General features: G+C 48.8%; 2 protein-coding genes across 5 annotated transcripts in view; both read left to right on the top strand.

Annotated features, from left to right (window-relative positions):
* Positions 1 to 7,852, top strand: part of ADAMTS9 (ADAM metallopeptidase with thrombospondin type 1 motif 9) — an 87,501-nt gene extending 79,649 nt beyond the window's left edge. For 2 of the 3 annotated variants that reach the window (XM_087745048.1, XM_087745047.1), the window contains exons 38-40: positions 1,827 to 1,931; positions 4,584 to 4,678; positions 5,014 to 7,852. In XM_087745048.1, the coding sequence (XP_087601174.1) occupies positions 1,827 to 1,931; positions 4,584 to 4,673 (195 nt within the window). In that variant the 3' untranslated portion in view covers positions 4,674 to 4,678; positions 5,014 to 7,852. Of the gene's footprint in view, positions 1 to 1,826; positions 1,932 to 4,583; positions 4,679 to 5,013 lie in introns of those variants that run through there. The other variant, XR_015701590.1, reaches the window with a different exon arrangement.
* A 1,150-nt stretch (positions 7,853 to 9,002) lies between these two features.
* The window catches only part of PRICKLE2 (prickle planar cell polarity protein 2), a 121,313-nt gene continuing 105,896 nt past the window's right edge, over positions 9,003 to 24,419 (top strand). The window contains exons 1-2 of one of the 2 annotated variants that reach the window (XM_087745053.1): positions 9,003 to 11,289; positions 11,411 to 12,019. In XM_087745053.1, the coding sequence (XP_087601179.1) occupies positions 11,946 to 12,019 (74 nt within the window). In that variant the 5' untranslated portion in view covers positions 9,003 to 11,289; positions 11,411 to 11,945. Of the gene's footprint in view, positions 11,290 to 11,410; positions 12,020 to 18,314; positions 18,426 to 18,771; positions 18,858 to 24,419 lie in introns of those variants that run through there. The other variant, XM_087745052.1, reaches the window with a different exon arrangement.

The raw sequence follows: 24,419 nt of genomic DNA, 5'->3' as shown, positions 1-24,419 counted from the left end.
CCTCTGGGAAAATGTCAGGTTATCGTCAGACCAGCATGGGGACTGGCTAAGGGACATTCCCCAGGGCTCCCGCAGTGCCCTGTGGGTGCTCAAACAGTCAACAGTAAAGGAGAAAAGGAAGAAGAAACAGACTGTGGGAGAAGGGCTGGGCTTTGCATGTGTAGTTGAAGGTAGGGGGATCAGTCCGTGGCAGGGCTTGGTGGAAATGCTGGGCAGGGAGAGCAGTAGTCAGTCAGGCCATCGGGATGCCCTGGGACCCTGCCTCTGCATCCCGCAGTCTCGTATCTGCTGAAACTGCTGTTTGCAGGGGTGTGGGAAGATGGGTGAGATAACCCCTCTGGATGGAGAAGGCAGCAGACAGACAGCAGGACTCCTGCCAAGCCAGCTCAGGGGGGAGATGCCCGAGAAGGAGAGGGCATTTGCAGGGCAGGAACAGGTTGGGTTTCTGCTGCTGGACCAACGGACTCCATCAGTCAGTGACTGCAATGGTACCCACCAGCTGCTGTCCCACTATCCCCATGCCCTGCTGCTTATTTTCACAGCAGCCTGGTGGGACCATCACTCACTCCACTTTGGGGCTGGGAAAACACTGACAAAATGTAGGCAGTGCCTGCACATCAGGGCAAATCCAGCCTGTCTCAGCACTGCGAGGTGCCCGGCTGCTGAAACACAGAGCTGAGCGCAGGCTAAGTCACATCCTCAGTAGCTTCAGGAGGCAACGTAGGACATCTAGCCCAGTCACTTGGAAGAAATATGCTTTCTTGAAAGTCTTTAGAAGACTAATTAACACTGTGGCTTGCTCTGTGTCCTCAGCACACCTAGTTTCTGTGGAGCTGGGGGATGGATGATAAGTGGTATGGTTGGGTAGTCCAAGGTATTGGGTAGACCATATTTGCAAAGGGCATCAAGTAGGGAATTGCAGCAACAGACGGCAGAGGGCAAACCTCTCCATCTCCTTCCCTCCCTGCTTTCAGAGCTGACACTTTTCTGCACAGCTCAGCGGCTTAGGGATTGACTTCTTACCTCGGGAAGGCTCATGAATGTTAATATCCATCCACCTGACCCAGACAGTTTGCTCCTTGCAGAAAATCAACATTCCCAAGGTGGCAAGTGCAGGGAGCAAAGCTAACAGCCATCTGGTACCGCGCAGCCGTGCTGGGCTGCGGATCAGCCTGGGGATCTGGCCACAGGATCCCTCCTTGGGTCTAGAAAAAGGCAGGGCTGGGGTCTGCCATGGAGGTAAGGGGAAGGCTGGGGAGATCTGCATTGGATGCAGACATAGCCCTTAATTTTCGCCCCATTTTGTGCATTTTGAGACAGCGTGGAATGAAGTGAAGGACATTTTTAAGAAATAAACAAATGAAAGAATTTGGATTTTACTGAAGTCTGGGGGGAAGGAAAAAAAAAGCCCAGTGGAAAATAAGGAAAATAAGGACAAGTGTGCCCTCTCCAGTTGAGGAGGGAGTAGCAAGAGCGACTGCAGCGCATCCCTGGGGTACCTTTCCCATCAGCTGCTGGAGCACGTCAGGCTCTGCAGTTTGCCATGGAAAAGCCAAGAATGCCCTCAGCCGGCAAACTGTGAAAAAGCAGTGCAAAACCGAGAAAAAACAGTGAAAAACCAAGATAAAGCCCCTCCTTCCCTGCAGCCACCAACCAGAAGGAAATTCCTAACCCGAGACATGCTGTGATTTGTACAACATGTGCTGATCACTATCAGAGCAATGGAAAAAACTGAAAACGTTGCCGGCAAGATCCTGGTAGAAAAGTGACGCCGTGGCAAAAGCACGGGATTTCGGGATAACCAGGCTCGTCTGTTTGTTTTTTAGGGTCGCTTCAGCATAGACCTGTACGGGACAGGCCTGTCCTTAACGGGAACGGCAAAGTGGCTCTCACAAGGGAATTACGCAGTGTCGGAAATTCAAAAATCCCCAGTAAGTTGTAATTTTAATTATGGTTACACCCACTCATAAGAAGTTTCTAATTGTTGTCTTTCATGGCAACATTTTCCGAGTAGAGACTAACAAAAATCTAACATCTGACATCAGAAATGAAGTGTTGCCTGTAATTTTATGTGAGGTGGGGGGGCCCTAGCAGGTTTAACTTGATTTGAGTTATTGCAATTAATTAGTGAGCCTGCTTAACCGTGAAGCTGAAAACACTGAGTGCCGTGGGGCAGACATATCCCTAATTAGTTGTCTGAGATGTCCGGCACAGAACGTGCATCACACAGCGGGCAGGACCAGGGCGCATGGGGTCAGGGCTGCAGAGCAGGGCTTGACCTGCTGGAGAGGGTCCAGGTGCCAGGTGAGTGCCCTGAGTAGGAATTGTTCCCCAAACGTTGCTAATAAAGTGCGGAGGACGTGGACCTTCCCGCTGGGCTGGGTTTATCTCCTTGGGAGAGACCCAAGTCACCCGAGCTCCGGTGAGCTGGGGCTGCCCCACAGCACGCTGCACCCCCGGGCACTGTCCCCTGCGGCTGCCCAGGGCTCTGCTGACCCTGAGGCCTGCGGGTAAGCCAGGCAGGCCTTCAGAATCACTCCACAGCCAAATTTGAACTTGTATGGCTTAATTTGCCTGCCCGTTAACCCCTCCGCCACTGTGTGCCGTCGCACCATTGCTTCTGTGTCATGGTCTGAAATTAGAGAAACCCAGGATCGCTTTTTTGGCTGTTACTTCACGTGAGTCATCCTGATTGCCCCTGTTAAAGCTCTCCTAAGGAGGTCACCATAATCATTTAACAAAAAGCAATTTGCAGAATATCCTCTCCTGTACTGCTTTCAATCTCCCTGGCTCTGGGGAACGCCTTGAGCCCATGAGCCTCATCAGTGCTGGGGCTCTTAAAGGAGAATTGAATGCTGCTGGTCCAACCATGCTGCAGCAAAGTATCCCCCAGTACCGGTAGAAGACAACCAGCACAGACCCCATGTGTTAGTTCTGGCAGGTGCTTTGCTATTCTTCTCCCCTTCTGAAAGGAGAAGCAGCCAACTCTGAAGTTGTGGAGAGCAGCCACAATCACAGCTGGCAGAATTAAAACAAACTTTAAGGGACAAGGGGTCTAAGAGACAACTCTTACCTCCATCACCCGGTGGCATCTGTCAAATGCTGTTGCAGGGGTGTAATTGGTGGCAGGAGCAGAAGAAAGGCAGGCATAGTGAGAAGAGATGATAGCAGCCTGCTGCAGTCACAGATGAATAGTGTCAAGGGCAGGATGGAGCTCATTTAAAAATAAATGCTTTGTGCCAGCTTGTCCTGCACTTAAGTCCAATTTTCTGGTAATTGAGGGTTGAATTCCCCTCAAGGACTTTCCATTGTAATGATCAAGAGGCAAAAGACTCTGCAGAGGTGGGATAAGGAAGGCCAGATGGAGGTATTAATCTCCTGACGCAAGACCGGAGTTGCACCATGCTTGCTGGGCTCTCCTGGAGACCCGGGCAACCCCAGGACCAGTCCGCATCTTCCTTTGTCTCTTCTGGCTGTGGAAGTGCAGAGCTGAGGCGGGACGCCACCTTAGCAAGTGGCATAGCCTCATCTCATTGCTTTCCCTCTTGGCTTGGCTCTGGAGCCACTCCAGGCCTTTCCCTGCCAAATGGATGTTTCTTGGTGTCCTGGTTTCAGCTGGGATAGAGTTAATTTTCTTCCTAGTAGCTGGTATAGTGCTGTGTTTTGGATTTAGTATGAGAATAACGTTGATAACACACTGATGTTTTAGTTGTTGCTAAGTAGTGCTTACACCAGTCAAGGACTTTTCAGCTTCCCATGCTCTGCCCGGTGCACAAGAAGCTGGGAGGGGACACAGCCAGCACAGCTGACCCAGACTGGCCCAAGGGCTAGTCCATACTGTATGGCGTCATGCTCAGTATATAACTGGGGCGAGTTGGCCAGGGGGACGGGAAGGGATTGCTGCTTGGGAACGGGCTGGGCATCACTCAGTGGGTGGTGAGCAATTGTGTCAGGTATCACTTGCTTTGTATATTATTATTGTATTATAGTATTATTATTACTACTACTACCATTCTATTTCATTTTACTTCAATTATTAAACTGTTCTTATCTCAACCCAGGAGTTTTCTGACTTTCACCCTTCCAATTCTCTCCCCCACCCCACTGGGGGGGGAGTGAGTGAGCGGCTGTGTGGTGCATAGTTGCTGGCTGGGGTTAAACCACAACACTTGGTATTGCGTGCAAATATCCTTCCTGTGCCCTTCCCATGCCGAGGCACAACTGAGGTGCTGTTGTTGTCTAGATGTGGTTTTTCTCTTGCATGATCCAAGTTTTCCAGAGAAAGAGGATACCCTTGAGATATCCCTCCAAATGGCCTTCTCCTTGGGCATCTCTCAATGTAATACATCAAAACTGCCCTTTCTTATTTGTGTTCACCATCTGACCTGGTAGCACTAAAGGGAATTACATTTGCATATATTTAAATATAATGGTGATTTCGTAGATTGAGTTAGGCATAATTTGTTTTCCTTCCAAGACATTTCTTATTAAAAATCCTGGCTAGAATAACCCAGATCTGGCCCTTTCACAGAACGGAGTTCCTGAGCCCTTACGTGAGATGTTATTTCTGATTTTGCCTGCAGGATGGTACCAAAGTAGTAGGAAAATGTGGCGGTTACTGTGGGAAATGTACTCCATCATCTGGAACAGGCCTCGATGTCCAGATGTTATAGCGATGGTGAGTTCCCAGCTGCTTCTGCACAAAGGGAAATCTTCCCCAAAACGTCCTGAAGGAGCAGATCAGGCCACGCTTGCAAAAGCACTCCTGTATCGAGTGCATCGGTGACAGCCACCCACCCCACGCACCATCAGGGGAGCAAAATGAGATCCAGTGCTCCCAGTCCCTGCTTCTCCCAGTAACGCTTGTGGGTGTAACACTGTCAACTGGAAACGCACTGCCCACCTCACAGGCACCTGCTTCGGCTCTGCTCTTGTGCTGGTGTCTCTAGTTACAGGTTTCAGAGGTGAAGCTGATGATCTGACTCTAATGTGCACCTTGTCTGTGTTTTCCAGGTTCTCTGAGAGCAGCCAGCAGAGATGAAGGATAGCGATGCAATACCTCTGCCTTCCGCTTTTTTTTATCTGTATATAGATTGCATATTCTTAATGTACAGTATAATATTTATGTTTGGAGTTATTTATTTTGAGTTAATATTTTTGTACGTAAAATCATTCTATTAAGGCTGCTTTTACTATTTTTATTTTTTATTGTTAAATCCTGCAGTCAAACCACTGCATTTTGCGTACTCTACATTATATGTAGCATTATGACAAGTGATACTTTATTGTCACTGTATTCAGTTGTTTACTTTCAATCAGTAATTTTCCTTCAGTTACGGGCTGCTTTGGCCCTCTACGGTGCTACACAATCTGCATAGGGGTATTTTTGGCATTTCAATCTGTCTTTATGTAAGGAAAGTAGACAAGATGTGCTTAAATTTTATTTTTAGGGATTAGGCCGACAGCACTCAAGGAAAACATGGCAATGAATACAGTGCTAGTTGCATTAGCAATCTTTATCTTTTAGGTATGTTTTGAATTTCACATGACCTCTGTGGCCAGTGCTAAAAGCACTGGTTTGGTGCTAACATGATATTTATTAATGCTCTGTAGTTTTAGTTAATCCAATGCCTTTATCAGTGAAAAAACGAAGAAAGCAGAAAAAATTGTCAGGCGATTCAAATAAATTAAGATCTACCCCAGGTTTAGGAAAATTTCTGCAGATGGATCTTCCGCTCGAGCCCCTTTTTTGTAGGGCTCTGAAGTGAACTCGCTTTTTAAAAAAACATATATTTGTTTCCTAATTGCATGTGCCACTGTGCTTCCTGGCTCCATCTGGAAGCGGGGTATTAACATATCCCAGACAGGCTGATCAGGCCATATGTTTCCCTGGGCTGTGTGCTGAGAAGCGCTGCAGTTTTTTACGGATGTTGCCACAAAATCCTAACGTGAAGCTGAAAGCGTCCCTGCCGTGTTATCTCCCCGCTGGGCCGGTGAGGACCGTGGGGTCCGCGTGCTGGGGGACAGGACGCCCAGCCAAGCCGCCCCTTCCTCTTGGCTGGGGACTCCATTGAGGCACCTGCAGCGTTTCCCTGGCTTCCTACTCACTCACAGACCATCTGCAAAGGGAGGCTTCAGCGCCGGCTCTGCCTCGTTTCAACAAGATCACTCTGTACTTACAGATAACTCTGCCCCTCCCTTCAAAAACAGGCTGCTTTACGCCTACTTCTGTGTTGCTTCGGATCTTCCTGGTAAGGCATCTGCGCTCCTTGCCTATCCGCCATCCCGTGTACAACCAGACCTTTAGCGCTGGCTTTTTTTTATTTTAAATTGAGGAGACAGCTCCCATAGGCGCAGAACGCGGCTGTGCGATGACTCCTGCCTGTACATAGCCCGCCGCTTGTGGCACGCCACGTTTTCGCAGAGCTTCGTAGCACGTTGAACGGGGGTGATGTGACCAGATTATTTTTGTAGTCTATGACTATGTCCCTTATCTCTTTCTCCACAATTTTACTTAGTGATAGGAAGATGCTGCCTCATTGCCTTATATGTCGGGGCAGCCAGGAGCACAAAGTACACGGAAAGGAAGCTTTTCAGCACAAAATTGCCAGCAGTTTGGAAAACTGAAGAGGCTTCTCTGCTACTTCAGCTAAGTCTTGCAATTTTGGATGCAAATAGTTAACAAACCCAACCTCAGGATCTTGTGTGAGTCTTTTGCAGAGCTCCCCAAAGGATACGTAATCAGTCTGTTACAATACAGTCGGATCAACGATAAACGATCCGATCCCTGGATTCATAACCCACGTGTGCGCCAGGCTGCGTTCAGCTTTCAGAGTGAAACCTGTCAGCCTGACAGTCAGGGATCGACGCATTCACATCGGCTGGGAGGCATCTCAGGCGAGCAGGGCTGTGGTACAGTCCAGCAGCTAAAGAACTGGTGCTCTACACTTACTCTGTGTGTGCCTCTGCTGCTCTTATTAATATTCAGACTTAGAGGAAAGAATGAGACTCTCACCCATAATTTGGGTTTTTTGGCTTAGTAGCACATAAGTAGATATGATCATATCTTAGAAAGACTAATTTTTCACCAACGTTTTATGTCTATGCATAACGATAATAAATTCTACCTTTCTGAGAAAAATGCCAAAAATGCCAAAAATACCATTTCAAAGTGAAAGAAAAGCGGGAAAGGGAAAGGGGAAAAGGGAAAGAGAAAGAGGAAAAAGGGAAAGGGGAAAGGAGTAGTAATGGAATAGTGATTTTTTTTTTTTAACAATAATTGCTTATGTACAACTTCTGTAGGGGAAAAGGGAAAATTGCACTATGAACTTTAGAAAGAAACAGTGGTGCTTAGAAAGTACAGGCTTATTATATTTTCTCTAATGAAGTGAATGGCTATTTATAAAAAGAAGTATTATTTTGACCTGTACACATTCATTTCTACCATACAGTTCCATAGCAGCTAGGAACAGAGCAAGAGAAACCTAAAAAAATGTTGAATGAACTATAAGGGAAAAATGATAGAGCACTGATCCCGTGGTTCATTAATGGGCTTCATTAAATAGGAACAGACTTTGAGGACCAGAGACATTAGACATTTCTTGTTCAGGAAACAACTCTGGGGTTTATGTATCAATGTCATTATTTTTCTACAAACTGGGTTTTTTTTTGCAAGCACTTTCCTGTACAGTGTTTCTTTTCTTTCTGCTTATACTCAAAAGGAAATGAAAAGACCCATAAGACATGTCTGTATGGCCTTTCTGCATTTGCCATCATATTTCAATACCTGTGTGCTATTATAGAGGCAAAATACTTTGTACACAAGGGAATAATACACTGAATGGTAAACATTCCTTTCTGTGCTGGTGTTTATTTCCAAGCTTTGGGTTCCTTGTTTGATTGTCCCATGCAAAAGGAACGAGGGGAGGCAATAACGTTGTTTATGTAGAGCCCTGCCCCAAGCCCGCGTTGGAGTCTGTGATCCAGGGACCATCCTGGAGAATGGCCACAGCCATCTACTTGTGCCCTGCTGGTTGGATAGACTGATGCTTCCTGATTTCTGTCCAGAGGAGGAATGGCCCGAGGTACAGAGCATACATGAGCATATCTCAGAGGTGCCCAGTGCTGCCATCCACACACCAGGGACATCCCTTGCCGTGGGGTGATAAGGGAGCTAAATGGTTCATTTTGCAAATGTTTTTGAAGGATGAGCTGGGATACTGGACCTGGTCCACACCACTAGCAGTGCTATTGAAAGAAATCTGCAAAAAAATCAACTTAGAAAAGTTTGAAAAAATAGTATCAAATATACAAGAAAATTCAGGTAGAAGAAATTTGGGTTAAAAGGAAGCAAACATGGGGACTGGCTCCCAGGAGGGCAACCAAGGAACAAACTGTAGCCAGAGTCTTACATCACCTCTGCCCCAGAGGCTGCAGGTAAGACTGAAGAAGTTGCATTTTTCTGCCCTTTCTTGTATTCCTCTTGCTTTGTCTCAGAAAATGCAGCAGATCTCTTAGTGCTGGCAGCTCCAGCCTTTTTCAGCTTCTATGTTTTTAATCCAAAAGGAGAGAGGATACCTTTCTCATGCTGGCTAAAACACTGTCAGATGCAGAAAACAGAACATACGGGATTTCAAAAGCTTGATTCTTAGTTTAAATGACCAGTATCTTAAAGGTGTCTTTCTTTTCCATCATTTATCTTTAATAAATGATTACAAAGGCTTTAAACATGGGCTGCTGTGGAATTAAGCCAACAGGGGGTCTGTGCACAGCCCCTGAATCATATTTAGCCTTCCAGCCCTGTATAATGAAAGGGTCATTTTAACACTTTTGATGCTTAGGTCCAGTTATTCTATGAAAATTACAGCACTCTTCTTCAGCCTCGTTGTACGGCCTATCAGAACTAACTGCTCCAGAGACAGAGGTGATTGCTTCATCTGTTCAACGTTCCTTTCTGCCCCAATAATAGGCATTTTTTCCTTTATACAAAAATAAAATGCATTTTATTGAAGGCTGTTGGAAACGCACATCTCAAGGAGCTAGTCTTAAATCAGGACATTTGCTAGAAAAGCTTCTTCTCCTGCATAGCCATGCTTTGAAAATTGTACTGAAAGATGGGGAGAGGCAGAAAAAAACAAGGAGGGCAGTCCGGGCTTGAAAGACAATTTTCCACTGAGGCACTTCCAGACCTGGTCTGCTGGCTCTTTCCAACAGGACTCCTCTTCCCAAACAGACGATTGAGGGCTGACTTAGAGAAAGCATTTCTGCCAGGGGAACAGTGTTGAGGTGAGACAGTTCTCCTATCTACCAGGCAAAGGGACAGAAATTCAACCAAATCCCGGAGTCATTAACAGTTGAAGCAGCTCAGCCCACGTGGTAAGTTCTCCCATCGCTTGAACTCTTCAAATTCAGAACTCTTCAAATCAAGTCTTTTTAAGAAATGCATTTGAGTTCATCCAGAAGTCTCTAACCTTAGTAGCTGTTGGTCATTTAGTAGGAAGGGATGAGGCCCTTTGCGGTAGAAATTCCTGGAGGCAGCTCTCCAGCTTGCATTGTGCAGGAGGAAGGAGCCGATGGCCAAAAGTGGTGCCTGTAGGTCTCACTCCAGTACTTTCCAAGTATTTTTGCCTGCGCTGGAGTAATCCAGGCAATAGGAGTTGTAGCCTTCTAGAAGCAGATTTAGTTGACAAGTTTCTGACCTCTCTTTGCAATAGCAAGATGAAGAATGCTCAGAAGTTATTTTTGGCCTTCACAGAAGAGTCTGAGTTTCCACTTCAAAGTTGGCTTTATTTTTCAGCTATTTTATATTACCAACATAAGGCACAGTTTTTGAAAAATCAAAATGAGAAGAGAATAGTGTTTTGACCTAACCCACATGCTTTTTATACTTTACTTCCTGGGGGTTTTTTGGTTTGTTTGTTCCCATTAAAAAAAAAAACAAACAACAAAACAACAAACCTGTGAAATTTTCCATGAAATTACTTCTGCTTCTCTCTAGTTATAAATATTGCTTCTGAAGTGTTTGGAGACATGATCTGTTGACTGTAAGTACAGGGAGATCTGATGTAGATCATTTTAAGCCGAGGGAAGGTAGAAATACGTTTCTCCTTTGTGAAGCTGATTCAGGTCCTTCAAGGCAGTGGCTGGATAAGAAGTGCAGAGGCTGAGGCCATGCACATCAATCCGTTTCCACCAGGAAAACCTCGGCTCTGCTGGGAGCATAAGAGCCCAAATGTTTTCCACATTACGTCCCCTTGCAGGCTGGAGCACACACTGAGCTTTAATGCTCCTGCTCAATCTGAGCCGCCAGCAGCGATATCAAGCTGCAGCTACTTAAACATTTGTTGGTAGTCGGTGTCTCCATCCCCGAGAAGACAGCGTGAGGACAAGAGCCAGAAGTCTGGAGTAATTGCTGAATACAAACCCCTTTGTATGCAGGGCAGAGGGTGCAGGGCTTCTGCGTATTTTCTCCCTCAAAATTATTACTTGGCTCCATTCATATGCTTATAATTTCTTCATCCTTCTTTAATCTGTGACTACGTTTCAGATGAGCAATTAAATTAATCAGGTCTTTGCTGCATTGTCCTTTACTAATCCATCGTTGCTGGTTTGCTGACCTTTCTCTTTGAAGCTATTCACTGCTTACTGCCTGCCTTCCCCCACCCCCACGCAGAAAAGAATATTTGCCGTGAAATGCTTTAATTGCTCCCGCTCACGATAGGACGGACGCGGGGATGGCTTCCTGCAAACTGGCAAGAACAAACGTGTCCAGGTTAGCCGCTGTGCAGGCAGACCTGCGGCAAAGGCCTTCGTGACTGGCAAACATGAGCGGGGCTTATTTGCTCCCATGCCTCTGTAATTCCCCCCACAGGTGTGAGTGAAGCCGCCTGCAGCCAAGGATGCAAGCAGGTACCAGATACTGCCAGGGGCTGGAGCTCTGGCCTCGTGCATGGCTTGGGCTCCTCAGATAAAGTCTCAACTTCAGGTTTGACCAGCCCTTTGGAGCAGGGGCCAGATTTGTGGTGTTGGGAGCACGCAATTTTGCCCTTGCCCCTGAGGCTGGCGCCTTGCCGGAGCTTAGCTAGAACAAACACGTACCCACGGGTGGCAATCTAGCCCTGCTTGAGAAAATGCAGCTACAGATAAAACATACCCGCATTAGCTGAACCGGCAAATAACTGAGCTCTGAAATAATAAACCACGTATGGCGTGGGCCAAGCTGCTGGAAGGAGGCGTAGTTCAGCAGTTGCCACGGAGGTTTGCTTCCTGGCAGCAGCGGGGAATAACACGGTGAGTCTAAGCCTTGCCTTGGGAGAGCAGAAGCCAGCGGCCTTTCTTCCCATCTGCGCTGGGGCTCAGCTGCTGAAAGACTTCGCTGTCTTCCTCTCTCCTTCACTGCTCTCTTCCCCAGGGGATTCCTGAACGTACAGGATCTCTTCAAATCCAGGTGTCTCGGGGGACAATCCACCCGGATCAGTGGCACAGATGATCTAAGGAAACCTCAGCCAAGGGCATTACAGCAGACCGCTCTGCTGTCTCTCGCTGGAGCTGCTGTCCCCATCCAGTTGGGGCAAAAGGAGAGATGCTGCCCTTCAGATACATTTTTTAGAGAAGTTCCTAAATTCTGCTGACTGAATTGCATTAAGTGGTGTGTCCTAAAGCGTTTCCAACAGCTCACGTCCACATCTACAGCTTCATCCCGCTCTACATGGAAAGCACAGCGTAGCTTGGAAAGCACAAAGCTGGTGCGTAGCTCACCTGGGATAACCCCTGAGAGCTGCGTGCCCGCCCGGGAGAGGCTGCCTTCCTTAGGTGCCCAAGATAATCTGATTATATCCTCTTCTTCGTCAGCTTTCCTCCACATTGTGCAAGTGGTACGTGAAGATTTCCAGATATGACTTGCATTGAGGTTTCACCAATGGCATTTTCCCATTTGATCATTCCTAATGGCCTGGGCCTTTCAACAGCCTAAATGTATGGAAACATTTAACTTGGGAATATCGGAAGCTTTAGACAACAGGTAGGTCCTGGGTTGTTTGCCTTGGCCAAAGAACCGGTATCTCCAGCAGGTAAAAATAGCACACATGTAAAACCTGACAACATTGGTGGCCAGAAGAGAAACCATTTCTGGCATCTCAGGGACCATAGACATAGTTTTCTAAATTTTCCCTTAGAGCAGCTACCTAGCAGCTACCTAACTTCTGCCTGATTTGAGCTAGTGCCCCACCACAACCACTGGCAGTCTGGTTTTGTCAGGTATCTCACTCCCCTATTTATCAGCAGGTTTCAATCCTGTGAAATGGGAAGAAAAAGGCTATTTTCTTTTTCCTCAATGAGAAGAGACAATAAAGCAGCTTTTAAAAAAATAAATAAAAAGACCTTTCCACCAGTGGGATGGCAAATGCACGATTAATGTGACTGAACAACATCTGTGGTGCTTCCAGTGCTGTTGCAAGCAAAGGGCAGGACGGCTTCACTCCTGACAGCTCACCTCCTGCCTTGGCAGCAGACACTTGCCTCTCTGCGAGTTACCCCAAATAGGTTTGGTTTTCCTCATCTTCAGGAATGGTCCTGGAAAGTGAAAGTAAAAGTAGCACGGAAGGAGTGTGAATTTACAGTTTAAAGCAAATAATTCTGCTGGATTGCAAGAGAGCTCTAGGGATTGAGGAGGGATAATAGAAAATTACTTGTTGCTATAGTACAAGGAGGTTTTGTGCAAATTGGCAGAGCCCCACTTGATTGCTTTGTTTAGCCTCAAATTGAGAATCATTAAGGAACTGCATGAACCAAGGCCATCTACCACCCACCTCTCCTCAAAGAGAGGTGCGGTAGAGCTGCGCCTGGGGAGCCTTGAGCTTGACAGCAAAGATAGCCAGTTCTGGGAAAAAGCTGCAGCGCTGTCATTTCGGGGGGTGAGGAAGGGCCTGCAAGGACGAGGAGGGGGCTGGAAGAGGAGCACGAGGGAGGGGAGCGGGGCAGCAGCCGGGATGCGCTCAACGCCCAGCTCAGCCCGTGCCCCAGCACCGACACTTTGCCGCGCCGGCACTGGAGGCCAGGGGAGCCCGGGGTCCCTCCAGCACCCCAGCGGTGCACGGCCTGCCTGGTTTGAGAGGGGCTGGGCCCCTTTTGGGGGACGGGGGGATAATCTCTATGTATCCACTTGGCTCTGCGTTTCATAGCAGGTGCTCCTCTCCACAGAGTGGGACTGGGCTGCAAGTTTTTGTTGGTGTGGACTCCAACTCCCAAACGCTGTTTACAGGGAAATTGAAGACTGCCTTCAAAATTAACAATAGATGGCTATAAATCTTATTCAGTTACCTAGCAACTAACGCAATAAAATCCTAAGGTTAAAAGGAGAAGGGTTATTTGGAGATACCTTGGAGAGCACATAATGGCCACTTGCATTCCTGGGTGGGAGTACAAAAAAAAAATATTCCTGGGATATTTACAAATTACTGTATTGATGAAGGAAAAAAGGTGAAATTACTCAGTACGGTTTTAATCAAAATACCTCAGAACTGACAGATCTAACAAAAAAAATAGTAGTCAAATAGCTGTGATAAAGAGCACTCAGAAAATGTATGGCGATCTGCAGAAATGATGGAAGGGTTTTGTTAACTTGCTAAGCCCACTTTGTTACTGTTCCTGATCCGAAGTGTGTTTACCGCAGACTAACAGTGTAATAAATGTTCAAAGTGAATTTGACCGCTATGTGCCTGATGGAATATGTCCTAGAAAAACCTACGCAGTGCAAAAAAAATTTAAAACTGAAGTAACATAGCATGATTCATCCCGGCCTGGGTTCCTGTTATGCACAGCACAGATTGACATTCCATATCCCCACCTCAGACTGGGGTTTATGCACAGTCTTTTCTGCCTGCAGTAATTGCAAATCTCGAAGCTGGAGTGAGCGGAAACACTGAATTGTTTCCCTCCTAAAAGACCCTCATGAGGGCACGTTTACCCAGGAAGGAGGAGGCTTGGTGGAAGAACTATGCAGTAAAATAGCTGCCTGGTCCCTAGCACACTCCTTCAGCAGCTGTGGCACTTAGAGGCATTTTTTAAGCCTTCCTTTTGTTGTTGAATAGCTTCAGACAATAACTGCCTAATAACAGTCAGACATTTATTACCTTCAGGATACTAGATGGCAACAGGATTCATGTTGAGTTGTAATTCACCTGTGCAGGCTGCTGGCAGGAGGAACTGTGAGGGGACCGACTTGGTTCATAACAGCCAAATTCACCCTGACATTGCCGAGGGGAGAAATGTATGGGTCCAGCAGAAAAAACGAGAGCTGCTTTCTGCCTTAGTCCAGTGTTTTCTGTTGGTGGTACTGCTGCCCTGGTGCTGATGGTCAGGGCTGGACCATAGGAGGCAAAGGGGTGTCAGAGCTGATGCCCGGATGCTAAGAGCTTTCTGCAGGCATTTTGGAGGTGATTTCCTAACATGAGGCATGGTTTGCAGGATAGAAGAGCTGGGGGCACTTTCCTGGAAAGACTAGGAAATTTTCCTGGCTCAGTACACAAAAGTGTTGTGTCTGCCAGCTAACAGAAGTGCTGGGCCAGAGCTGGAGGCAGACACTCCATGGTCTTTGGTGGCACAAGCTGTCCCCCTATTTCCCATCCCCTGGTCGCAGCTGCTGCTGTGGACCTGCAGGTCCTGTTCCTGGGTGGTAAGAACTGCCCACTGGGCTTGGACACAACTGACTTCACTGCTGCTATTGCTCAAGCTAGTGTCCCAAAGGAGATGGAGATCACCGGGAAAGCAGAGGCCTAATGGCATCTCCTTTCCTCCACGTGCAGTGGTGGGGCACGCTACAAGGTGAGACTCAGCAGAGCTGCAAGGTTGGGCACATACCCTGGGACTGGGCAAGCAGAACAGCTCTGCAGCAACATGGGTTTCTTCTTTCCACCTTCTGCTGCCAGAGGCTGAATTTGCTTGAAGAAGGGTACTTATCTGACCAGGAGGCATAGCACAATGTGCATGTTGGACTAAGGTGCTCTGCAGGGCTTGTGACCAGACCTGCTGAGCCACGAGGGCTAACGTGGCCCGGGTACACTGCGGCCACTGCAGCGCCTGCCCTGCGTCCTGGGCTGCTTTCCTGCATGGATCCCACCGCAGCCCCTGCACCGCCCACCCCGTTAGTGGGAACCAATGCAGGAGCTGCGTTTTACCTTTCCCTGAGCTCTCTGATTTTAGTCGTAATTATTTTTGTAATATCAGGTACAATAGGGAGCAGGAAAAGAACATTTCTGCCATTTCCCTCCTCTCCACCATCCATAACTTCAAAAGGGAATGGGGTCCTTCTCACAGTGCATGAACGGAGAAAACTGTGTTTTAAACTGGTTTAGTCATGAGAAGGGCTGGATGAAGTGTCATCTCTAGGTAGGTTTGGTTGAAACAGAAATGGGAGGGGAAGATGACGTATGGAACAATTTAAGTGACAGCAGAAACAATAATTTGTCAGACAAACTGTCTGGCATATATTATCCATGTGTCTCTGTTTCTGAGCCTATTTGACAGCAGTATCTGACACCCTCCACCTCCAAGCTGAGTCTGTCTCCTCTTGAGAGGAAGATCTACATATTTATAAAATCAAAAATATAAAAACCCCATTTGAAAGTACCTGTCGTGGTAGCACAGGTAGGGCTAGAGCTGTGTTGCTGTTCCCTGCCTGCCCAGCCATGCCAGGATGTGTGCATCATCCCCTTTGAACACAGTGAGAACAAGGGAGTGGGAGTTTATTTCCTGAGAGATCTTTACCCTTGGCAGCTTTTCTGGGGGAGGAAAGAGAAGAGGAGCGCTCAGGCTAGTGAGATAATGTCTCCCCTCCCTTTCCCAAATACATCCCAGAGATGATGTTCTGGCCTGGCTGTTTCCTTATGTAGAGGCAGCATCTGAGCATCCCTAAAATGTGGATAGAGTCCTCCTGACTAGCCCTTCATTTGTCCTGGATGTCTTGGGCCAGAGGGAAACTGCTGTCCCCATGAGATATTTAGATGCCTAGGAGTCACTAAGGATCTGACTCCATTGGGATCTTTGGTACCTGAGTATTTTTATGGCTCTGGGTGTACGTGCTTTCCCCTGATCGCCCTCCAGGCACACCAGGGCAGAAGCAATGAGCACCCCTCTTAGCTGCATCTTCTGCACTCCCAGGCTGAGCCCTCCTCTTCCCTCTCCTTTCGAACATGTGGGTGCAAGTCTTGAAGCTCAGAGCCTTCCCTGCCTTTTGCCTGTGTATTGAGGGGTCACCCACCAGCATCTGCAGTATCTGCCAAAACAGGGCTGGAGGATACCAGCCATGTAGGGTGGCAGGCAAGTTTGGTGGCCCCATGGACAGCTTGGGATGGAGGGAGGGGACCAACTTGCCTTGTTTTAAGAAGCCATTTAGGACCTGCCTCTTCATCAGAAGACTGGAGCCGTGATTCAGCACAGCCACACCTCCAAGGAATTTACCCTCCAACTTTGACTTACTTTTGCTGTTTTAAACTTATAGCAGATGTCCTCACCAGCCCTGTTATTGAGGGCACACAGCATCTCTTGCAACAGCAAAGCAATTAAAAAGGATTTGCAGGTCACCTTTAAAGCATTTCCCACAGCACGTTGAGTCTTGTTATAAGTCCTGTATCCAATAATGCTTTTATTTCGGCAGTTTTAATTGGAGTTTTAAATACTCTGAATCTTATGCAAGACACCCAAAGTGCTGGAGAATTTCAGGCCCTCTCTTGCATGATGCTCGTTCCCTGAAATCCCGTTGACCTTCAGTAGAGATAACAGTAACTTAGCACCCTGACACTACTGTGTCCGATATTAGATACATACAGGTAGGGATGTTTTAATATAAGGTCAAACCCCAGCCTGCAGCTGCCCACCATGTATGTATCTGAAGAGATTACCTCCTCCCCCGAGAGTTTCTAACATATTTGTGCATTTGTATGAGCTGGAAACAGGGAGAGAAACTGAGAAGGAAAATGGTGAGGAAATTTGGCAGAAGGGAGCAATGGAGGAAAGTTGGAGGGTTTTGGAAGGGTAAAAATAGCAACCACAGGAAAACAGAGGAGTGAGGGATGGTTTTCCCACTGCCATGAAGAAAGCCCATGAAGAAGAAAATTTTCTCCATGATAAAATTCCCTGTTTTTTGTTTTGGTTTTTTTTTTTTTAAGAAAGCCCAACATTTATGGGAGGAAAGAGTGAAAAATCTCCCTGAAACTTTTTGCCTGAGACGCTTCAAAAGGCAACCACACAGCTCCCAGCCTCATTTCAGAAGATATAAGTGAAAAATTGACAAAAATGAGAACTGATCAAATGAAAAAAATTTATCAAAGCATTACAGTTTTAACCAGCTGTGAGGCAGAAAGGCAAAGGAACAAAGAGGCAGGGAAGGAGGGGAAGGAGATGACAGGATCTGCGAACAACCACGGGGTGAAGCTGTGAAATGCTAATGGCGAAGCTGCTCCTTCCCCACTGGGGACAAGTTTCCGAGGACCCCCGTGCTCCGTGAAGCGTGTTTGCTACTCCCCCTTCTCCCCATGTTTCAGTTTGCTCTGCCTTGTGCCAGATGTGCTGTTTGACTGCAAACCCCCAGGGGTACAGGCTGGTTGTTGGCCGTGGGGTTCCCTTTGTAGCGCGTTGTATAAACGACAAGAGCAGGCTGATGCACGGGCTGCCCCACGGCTCCCAGCCCCACGGCTCCTGGCCCCACTGGCCCATGTTTGGCTCTGGAAGGACCGTGAGCACCAGGGGTGTAACAGGTGCTTTGTGTCCTGGCCCGGCATCTCAGGCTGCAAATATATTTCACATGGCTGTGTTTCTCCTGCACCCTGCTAGTGTTGATGGACTAAATCTGTTCTCCATGAGGAAGGGAACAGAAGCCCAGCAGGAGCGCAGGCTGTTTGCTCCCTGCCTTTGCCTATGCCAGTAAAAGCCCCCTGTGCAGTGCAGGCTGCGACGTGCTCAGAGCTGTAACTTCAGCGCTGCAGAATCCCATCTCTGCTCTTTCAGAGCTCAGTTTTTTTAGGAACACTTGTGCTCCGGAGAGTTACGCGTGCACTGCGCTGCCGGGCAGGGCTGGCTGAGCGCTCTGCTCCCCCGAGCTGGCGGGACAACAGCCAGTGCCGGGAAAGGCCCGGGGAGGGTCGTTAACTCTGAAGCGGAGTGATGACAGCAGGCACTGCGGTGCAGCTGGGCGCTCGACGCCGCCGGCCCGGGGCGGGGGGGCGGCCGGGCTCTCCCGGGGCGGTGCCTGCCGGGCCGAGGGGCGGGCTGAGGGGGCGGGAGCGCGGCGCGGCGGAGGGGCGGCCGCCGGGGGGGGCGGGCCGGGGCGGCCGCTGCCGCGCACTCGGGCTGGGCTCCGTGGGCTCCGCGGAGCGCGGCGCGGCGCTGCCATGTTCGGCCGCGGCTCCCGCAAGCGGCTCTCCGGCCGGTCGGTGAGTGCCGGGGGGGGGGGGGGGGGGGGTCTCCCTTCGCCCCCCGCCCCGTCCCGGCGGGGCGCGCACCCCCGCCCCGCTCCGCTCCAACCTGTGGCTCCGTCCCGCCGCCCGCCTGCGCCCCCGGTGCGGTGCCTGTGTGTGTCCCCCGCCACCCCCAAGCGCCCCTTTCTCCGGGTGCGTCCCCGCTCCAGCCCCGCCGTGCTCCCTCCCGCCCCTTCTCCCAGCCGTGCGGCTACCCCTTTTCCCCCGGGCGTGCACCCCCCCTCGGTGCGTGTCCCCTGTCCCCCAGGCCCCCCCTGTCCCGCAGCTGGGGGCCGGGGCTGACCCCTGCGCTTTGTTGCAGCTGACGGCGTCGGGGGAGCCGGAGCGGGGCCAGCCCTGCACCACCTGCGGGGACCAGTGTCCCGGCTTCGCCCTGCACAAGTGGAGGTAAGACCCGGCGAGACCCCCGTCCCCCCGCCCCGTCCCATCGCCCCCCGAGGGCAGCGGGACCGCGATGGATCTCCCTCCGGCTCTCCCTTCGCAGGGGTTTGCGGCTCCCTCCCAGCTCTGCGCTACGTTCAGGGTGCAGGCGGGGCTTTTTTGGGGAGCAGTTGTGTCGCTCTGGAAGCGTTGCCCACCCTGGCCGGTGGTTGTCGCGGTACGGGTGGGTTTTCCAGCCTCGCCGAGCAGCACGCAGGTGTGCCTGCCCCACGCAGGATCCACACCTGGGACCGGGGTAACTAGTTTGGTAATGACCGCCTGGCAGCCTGTCCGCTCCCCGCTGCGGGCAGGGGCTCCTCCTGCTGCCCCGCGTCGTGCCGGGGGCTGAAGCGGCCCTTGCCCGGCGGGGACAGCCTGGGCAGGCTGGGCTGGGCTGGGAGGGGGGGATCGGGGCAGAAGGGGGTCTGGGTGCTTTGCACCAAGCCGCTGCGTGAAACTCCTGCCTCCCCCTGTGAGCCCACGGTGGGTTTGTCCCCTCTCAGTGATGCCGAGCAGAGATTTAGCTATTAAAATGGATGGGGTGCGTGTAAGAATGAGCAAGTATTTTTGGCTATTTCTGTTGCATCGCTTTACAAAACGGAGGGCGCTGGTGCCTATGAGGCACAGCGAGCCCTGGCCTCGCGCTGGATCAGCCCCTTCTCTCCTCCCCACGTTGTGCTGTCTAGAAATGAGTTCCTGCTCATGGGTAATCTGGGACTTGGCGATATTAAATCTGGGCTGTTGGCTCCGGGAGGTGGTGCACAGACTTAGTAAGCCGGGGAGCCCTTGGCAACCTTTTAACCTTTTTTTTATAGAGTATACCCTTTTCTCCAGCATCTGCCACGCTCCTCCCAGCTTCTGCCCTACTTCTTGGAGCTGCATCTCAGCAGATTAAAGCACGGGTTCAGAGCAAGGAAGGGGCATTGATTTATTCACATTGAGTTGTATCTTAAGCTTCAGCCTTGCAAATCGCCGTTCCCGGTGGCATTTGCTCCGAGGTGCGGTGGGACGGGGTCTGTGGGCTGAGGTCTGCCCCAAGGCATGCGCGGCGGCAGGTGGGGCTCACCGTGGTCCTCCAGCGTGGTGCTGGTGGCACATCCCAGTGCACCACGTCCCACCTCAGACCTTCAGAAGGTGAAGGTGTCTCTTCCTCCTGGGCTGCAGGAGCTGTGGTCTCCTGACACCATCCCCGTAATCTGAATCTGCCACGTGTGCATTAATAGATTTATAAGGTCACCCCTGAGTTGTCTTCTTTTCAGGGCTTATAAATGCTTTCCCGAGCTGTCTCAGGTTTCCTCGCAGCTGAAGTTTGGGGTAGCAGGCGTTGTCACAGAGGCACTTCATGATGCTTAAAAGTGTCAAGGAGAACTTTCAACTGTAGGATAAGAAAAAAAGGGGTGGTCACCAAAGCTATTTCTCTGCTCCAAGGACTTACGGGGTGCTGTGGTTTGAGTTTTGTTATGTCAGAGGGTGCGACTATCTAGCGGCTTCTGGAAAATTAGACGAATTTTGATAGCATCCCATCGAAGGCCAAACGGCCCAGCAGAAGAGGCACCCAGCTAATCTGCGTGCAGGAGGAGGTGGAGCAGGGGGCTCCAGCCTGCCAGGCCACCCATAGCTGTCTCCTGGCTGCCCTTTTCTGAGAGACCCCGGACATGGGCAAGGATTTTGGCTAAAAACCTGTGGATTGTTGCAGCAGCCTTTTCTCGGGAAGGAGGGGGTTACCTCCCCTGGGGCAGGAGAAGGATGGCGCCCCGTGGGTATGGGTGCTGTGGGTGTGCATCCAGCTGAGCAGGCAGGCAATGCCAGGTTAGACCTTACACCAAGTTACCTTACACCGAGGACTGGACAAGCCCAGAGCCCTCCTGCACACGCATTCACCTTTAATTGCCTTGACAGAAGAGTAATTAGGCAATTAAATAAAGGCAACCTATTTGCCAGAACATAATAGAGAGGAAGCACATTCATTTTTTTACTGGCCAGTGGTCTATTAATGCCAGGGACATGTAAGCAGGCAAATTATTAATAGTTGTTGTGTAGGTTGAAAATATGCTCAGGAGCCCATGCCCTCTGCACACGCGGTGGTGTAGCCAGCTCCTGCTGGGGATGCTCGCCAACACCTTAATGTGCAGAGTGAGATTGGAAGAAAACAAGGGTTTGCAAGGAAATCCACAGATTAAGGATACAAACGCAGATCAATTAACCACTAGGGATTTGTAAGCCTTTTTATAATCCTTTAATAGCAGAGTTTTGCTGATAAATGTAAATGGGACTTTTTTGCTTCAAAGATGGGAACTGGTGATATGGTTTAGGGAGAAGGACAAGAATTTGTAAGCTTGCAGGCGCTGAAACCATTGCTGATACAGGCATTGTTGTGTACGTAATTATGCAGGACTGTGCATTTTCTAGTTACCTGCGATTTTAGGTGTGATCTGTGCAGCTACTCCATCAAGCAGGCGAATTGCTTTGTTAGACACCAAAGATTTCTGTGCCCGTACGTTCCCTTAAAAGCCACTTTTCTCAGATGGGGAGATGGCTTTGGGTGTTGGTTGAATTTATCATTCCTGGAAGCACATGCATGCTTCCTGAGCCAGGGAAACCACTGGAAAATAAATTGTCTTCTGCAGAACTGTTTTCAGAATAAAACAAGTCTCTGTACTGTAGGTGATGTGCAAAAAGATGATGAAAGGGGATTGCTAAGTAATTAAAAATTGTCCCTGGTTTTAGAGTTTGTTTTTGAATCTTCTTACTTTTGCTCTGAAATTATAATCTCAAATTCAAGGTAGTGGGTGAATCATCCTGTAAAAGTGTCAGCATATTTAATACTGTTTTGGTGGAAGCAAGGAATTGAGAACAGCCCGTGTTACAGACACAGTTAAACTGGAGCCCACTGCCTGCATCTTACCCCCTCAAAGCTCTGAGACCTCCTGCGTGCCACAGACCTCTGCCTCTTGTTATAAGGCAGAAATTCAATTTTCAGTTTTAAATCATTTAGCCCCAAAGAGGAGAAAGTGAGTGGTTTGTCTGAAAAGACTGAAGATTGAATTTCATCATCCTTGGGCGTGAAGTCTGCGAGGACGCGGCTATCAAACTATAACAAATATAACCACCAATTTCTCATGGCCTGAAGAGCAAAATGACTCCTTCCTCTAATCGCATCGCTTTCTTTTATGGTAGGTTGTCAATAAAGTACGTAAGGACTGAAAAGTTCATCTGTGTGGGCTGCGGTCTGGAGGATGAAAATTGGGTGTACATAACAAAACCCTCATTAATACAGGTCGATACTTGAAAGGTGGCTTTGTGTGGAAGAAGTGAAATCAAATTCAATAAAAATCTCCCAACTCCTTAGGAGCCCGGTTGCTGTTTTCTAATCAGATCTGCATTACATTAAACTGTGTGCCATTCAGCTTGTTAACAAGCTTTGGCATTAAATAAAGCTGTCAGTGGAGTTTGGTGAATGAATAGCCATTAGGAGTGTCTTTTGCATAATGTCTTGCAGAGAAAAGCCTGCGAGGGAGGTGGTCCGGGAGGAGGGAAGGGAAGGGAATTTATAACCTAGTCCTGGTGCAATTAGTGTGAATATGCAAACCTTAAAGGTGACAAATGGTTGGCAGCTCCAGGAAGGGAGCGAGTGGCTTTTGCTGCTGTTAAGCCTACTGTGAAGAACTTATTTCAGATTTACTCTGGGCGAAGTAAAATTACATCCTTAGTACTGTATTTAAAATAGCGGATCCTTCGTGTTGGGAGATTGGCATGTGTTTAGCACACAGAGGCATGGTTGGTTTGCTCCTTGGGAAAGCCTTGCAAAAAACGATGCTCTTGCAATTCAACAGACCTTGCTGTTCCCTCCTCTCTACCTTCTTTTCCAAAAACACCAGCTAAACCCATAGATGCAGGACACCTACATCTCAAGACCGTGTTTGAGCTCTGGTTCGAGGAGGAGGGATGTACCACCCGGTTTGCAAAGCCTGCAGAGGCAGTGGTGTGCGGCTGATTTCAGAGAGGAGGCTTTCAGATGCTGTGACAGATAAGATAATTTTAAAAATAGTGTCTGAAAACCTTTGGAGAAGTCTTTGTTGCCATAGTTATTCTTCTGGTTTGCAGAAGCATTTAAATAACAGTAATAAACATGACATAAAGACAAAGACTGGCTTACTGGGTTTTTCATTTCAGTGTGAGATCGTGTTTTACATGTTTTCCTAGAGTCTCTTTTTTCTTGCGTATGCTGTGTAATCTTTGTCCCTCAAAAATCACGTTTTGATGGGGAAGAGATCTGGTTCTCTTCATGCGTCCCTGTCACATATGACGGTCTTAATATCAGTAGCGTGTGTTTGTACAGCACGTAATGCCTGGCCCTTGCCTTCCAGGGCAACTATTTACGTGACCGTTGACTTATTCGGTAATATTCCATATTAACAAGTGAAGTTTTGGTGCGTACAGTTGTTTTGAGCATTTGTTTGTTTCCATAACTCAGCATCTCACTATAATCTGCTGTGGCCAGTCCCACAGAAGTCTGATCGCGTCTGGCCTCGTTGGATCTGGGTGCATCTGCAAGGATAAACTTTGCAGCTTCCCAGGAGAGACCACCTGGAGATCCCAGATGATACAGGATCAGCCCAAAGGGTTGCAGTTGACCACTGGATCACAAAAACCTATAGGCAAGGCTAAGCTGATGGACAAGGAAAAAGAGATGTATGTTGTGAGATGGTGACCTGGTAAATGAGGTGGTTGACCAGAAGCCCGGAGATATTTGAGGTTGCTGGGTGATGGTGGATAGGTCGCTTTGCAGCTCCCGCCTCTGCCTTGTTGACTGTAGGCAGGGAGTTGCTAATGGCAGTGGGTGTTTATTTTCTTTGTGTGTTTGTCCAGTTCCCAGTGCTCTGGATGTTATCTGCTCGTGTGTGGCGAGCAGCAGACGGGACTGCCCGTGCAATGAGAAGCTCTCCGTGTGTTTCTAGCTTCAATCTGCGTGCGCTGGCCCTGCCTGCAGGAGGGACATCCCGGCTGGCACGCGTACGCGTCCAGGGGAGCATTTGGGTCTCCGGTTTGATGCCTAGTGCCTCATCCAGAGAGCAGAAACAATAATATTTGTAATGCAGCACGTGAACGAATAACACTGAATTCTGAAGCATTTGTTTCTACTTTCAAAAAAAAAAAAATTACAGATTATTGCTTCCATATGTTTTCAGCATTTTTCATCGGTTATGTATCTTTCACACACACGCTCCCAGCTTTTCCCTTTCATGAATAACATGCTTTGTGCCTCTCTCTCCTTTAGGATTCAGGTATTCCACACTTCCTTGCATGTTTATTTGAAAGGCTTTGGAGATGCGAGAATAGCAATACCTTGTCTTGAATGGGCAGCTCGCATCGCTGCTGCATCGAACTGCACTGGGCCCAGTGGGTTTTATCAAGTTTTCCATTTTGCAGTGGGCAACCTGCTGCAATAGGCAAAACTCAGCCAGTGCGGTCCATCCCGGTGCTCCGGAGGAGAGTCCCTGAGGGACCACGGAGGGGACAAGCAGGCTG

Source organism: Nipponia nippon, unplaced genomic scaffold (assembly GCF_047370975.1).
Source record: "Nipponia nippon isolate SJK-2023a ecotype South Korea unplaced genomic scaffold, ASM4737097v1 scaffold_9, whole genome shotgun sequence".
NCBI classification, from domain to species: Eukaryota; Metazoa; Chordata; class Aves; order Pelecaniformes; family Threskiornithidae; genus Nipponia; species Nipponia nippon.
This window is presented reverse-complemented; position numbering and strand designations above follow the sequence as displayed.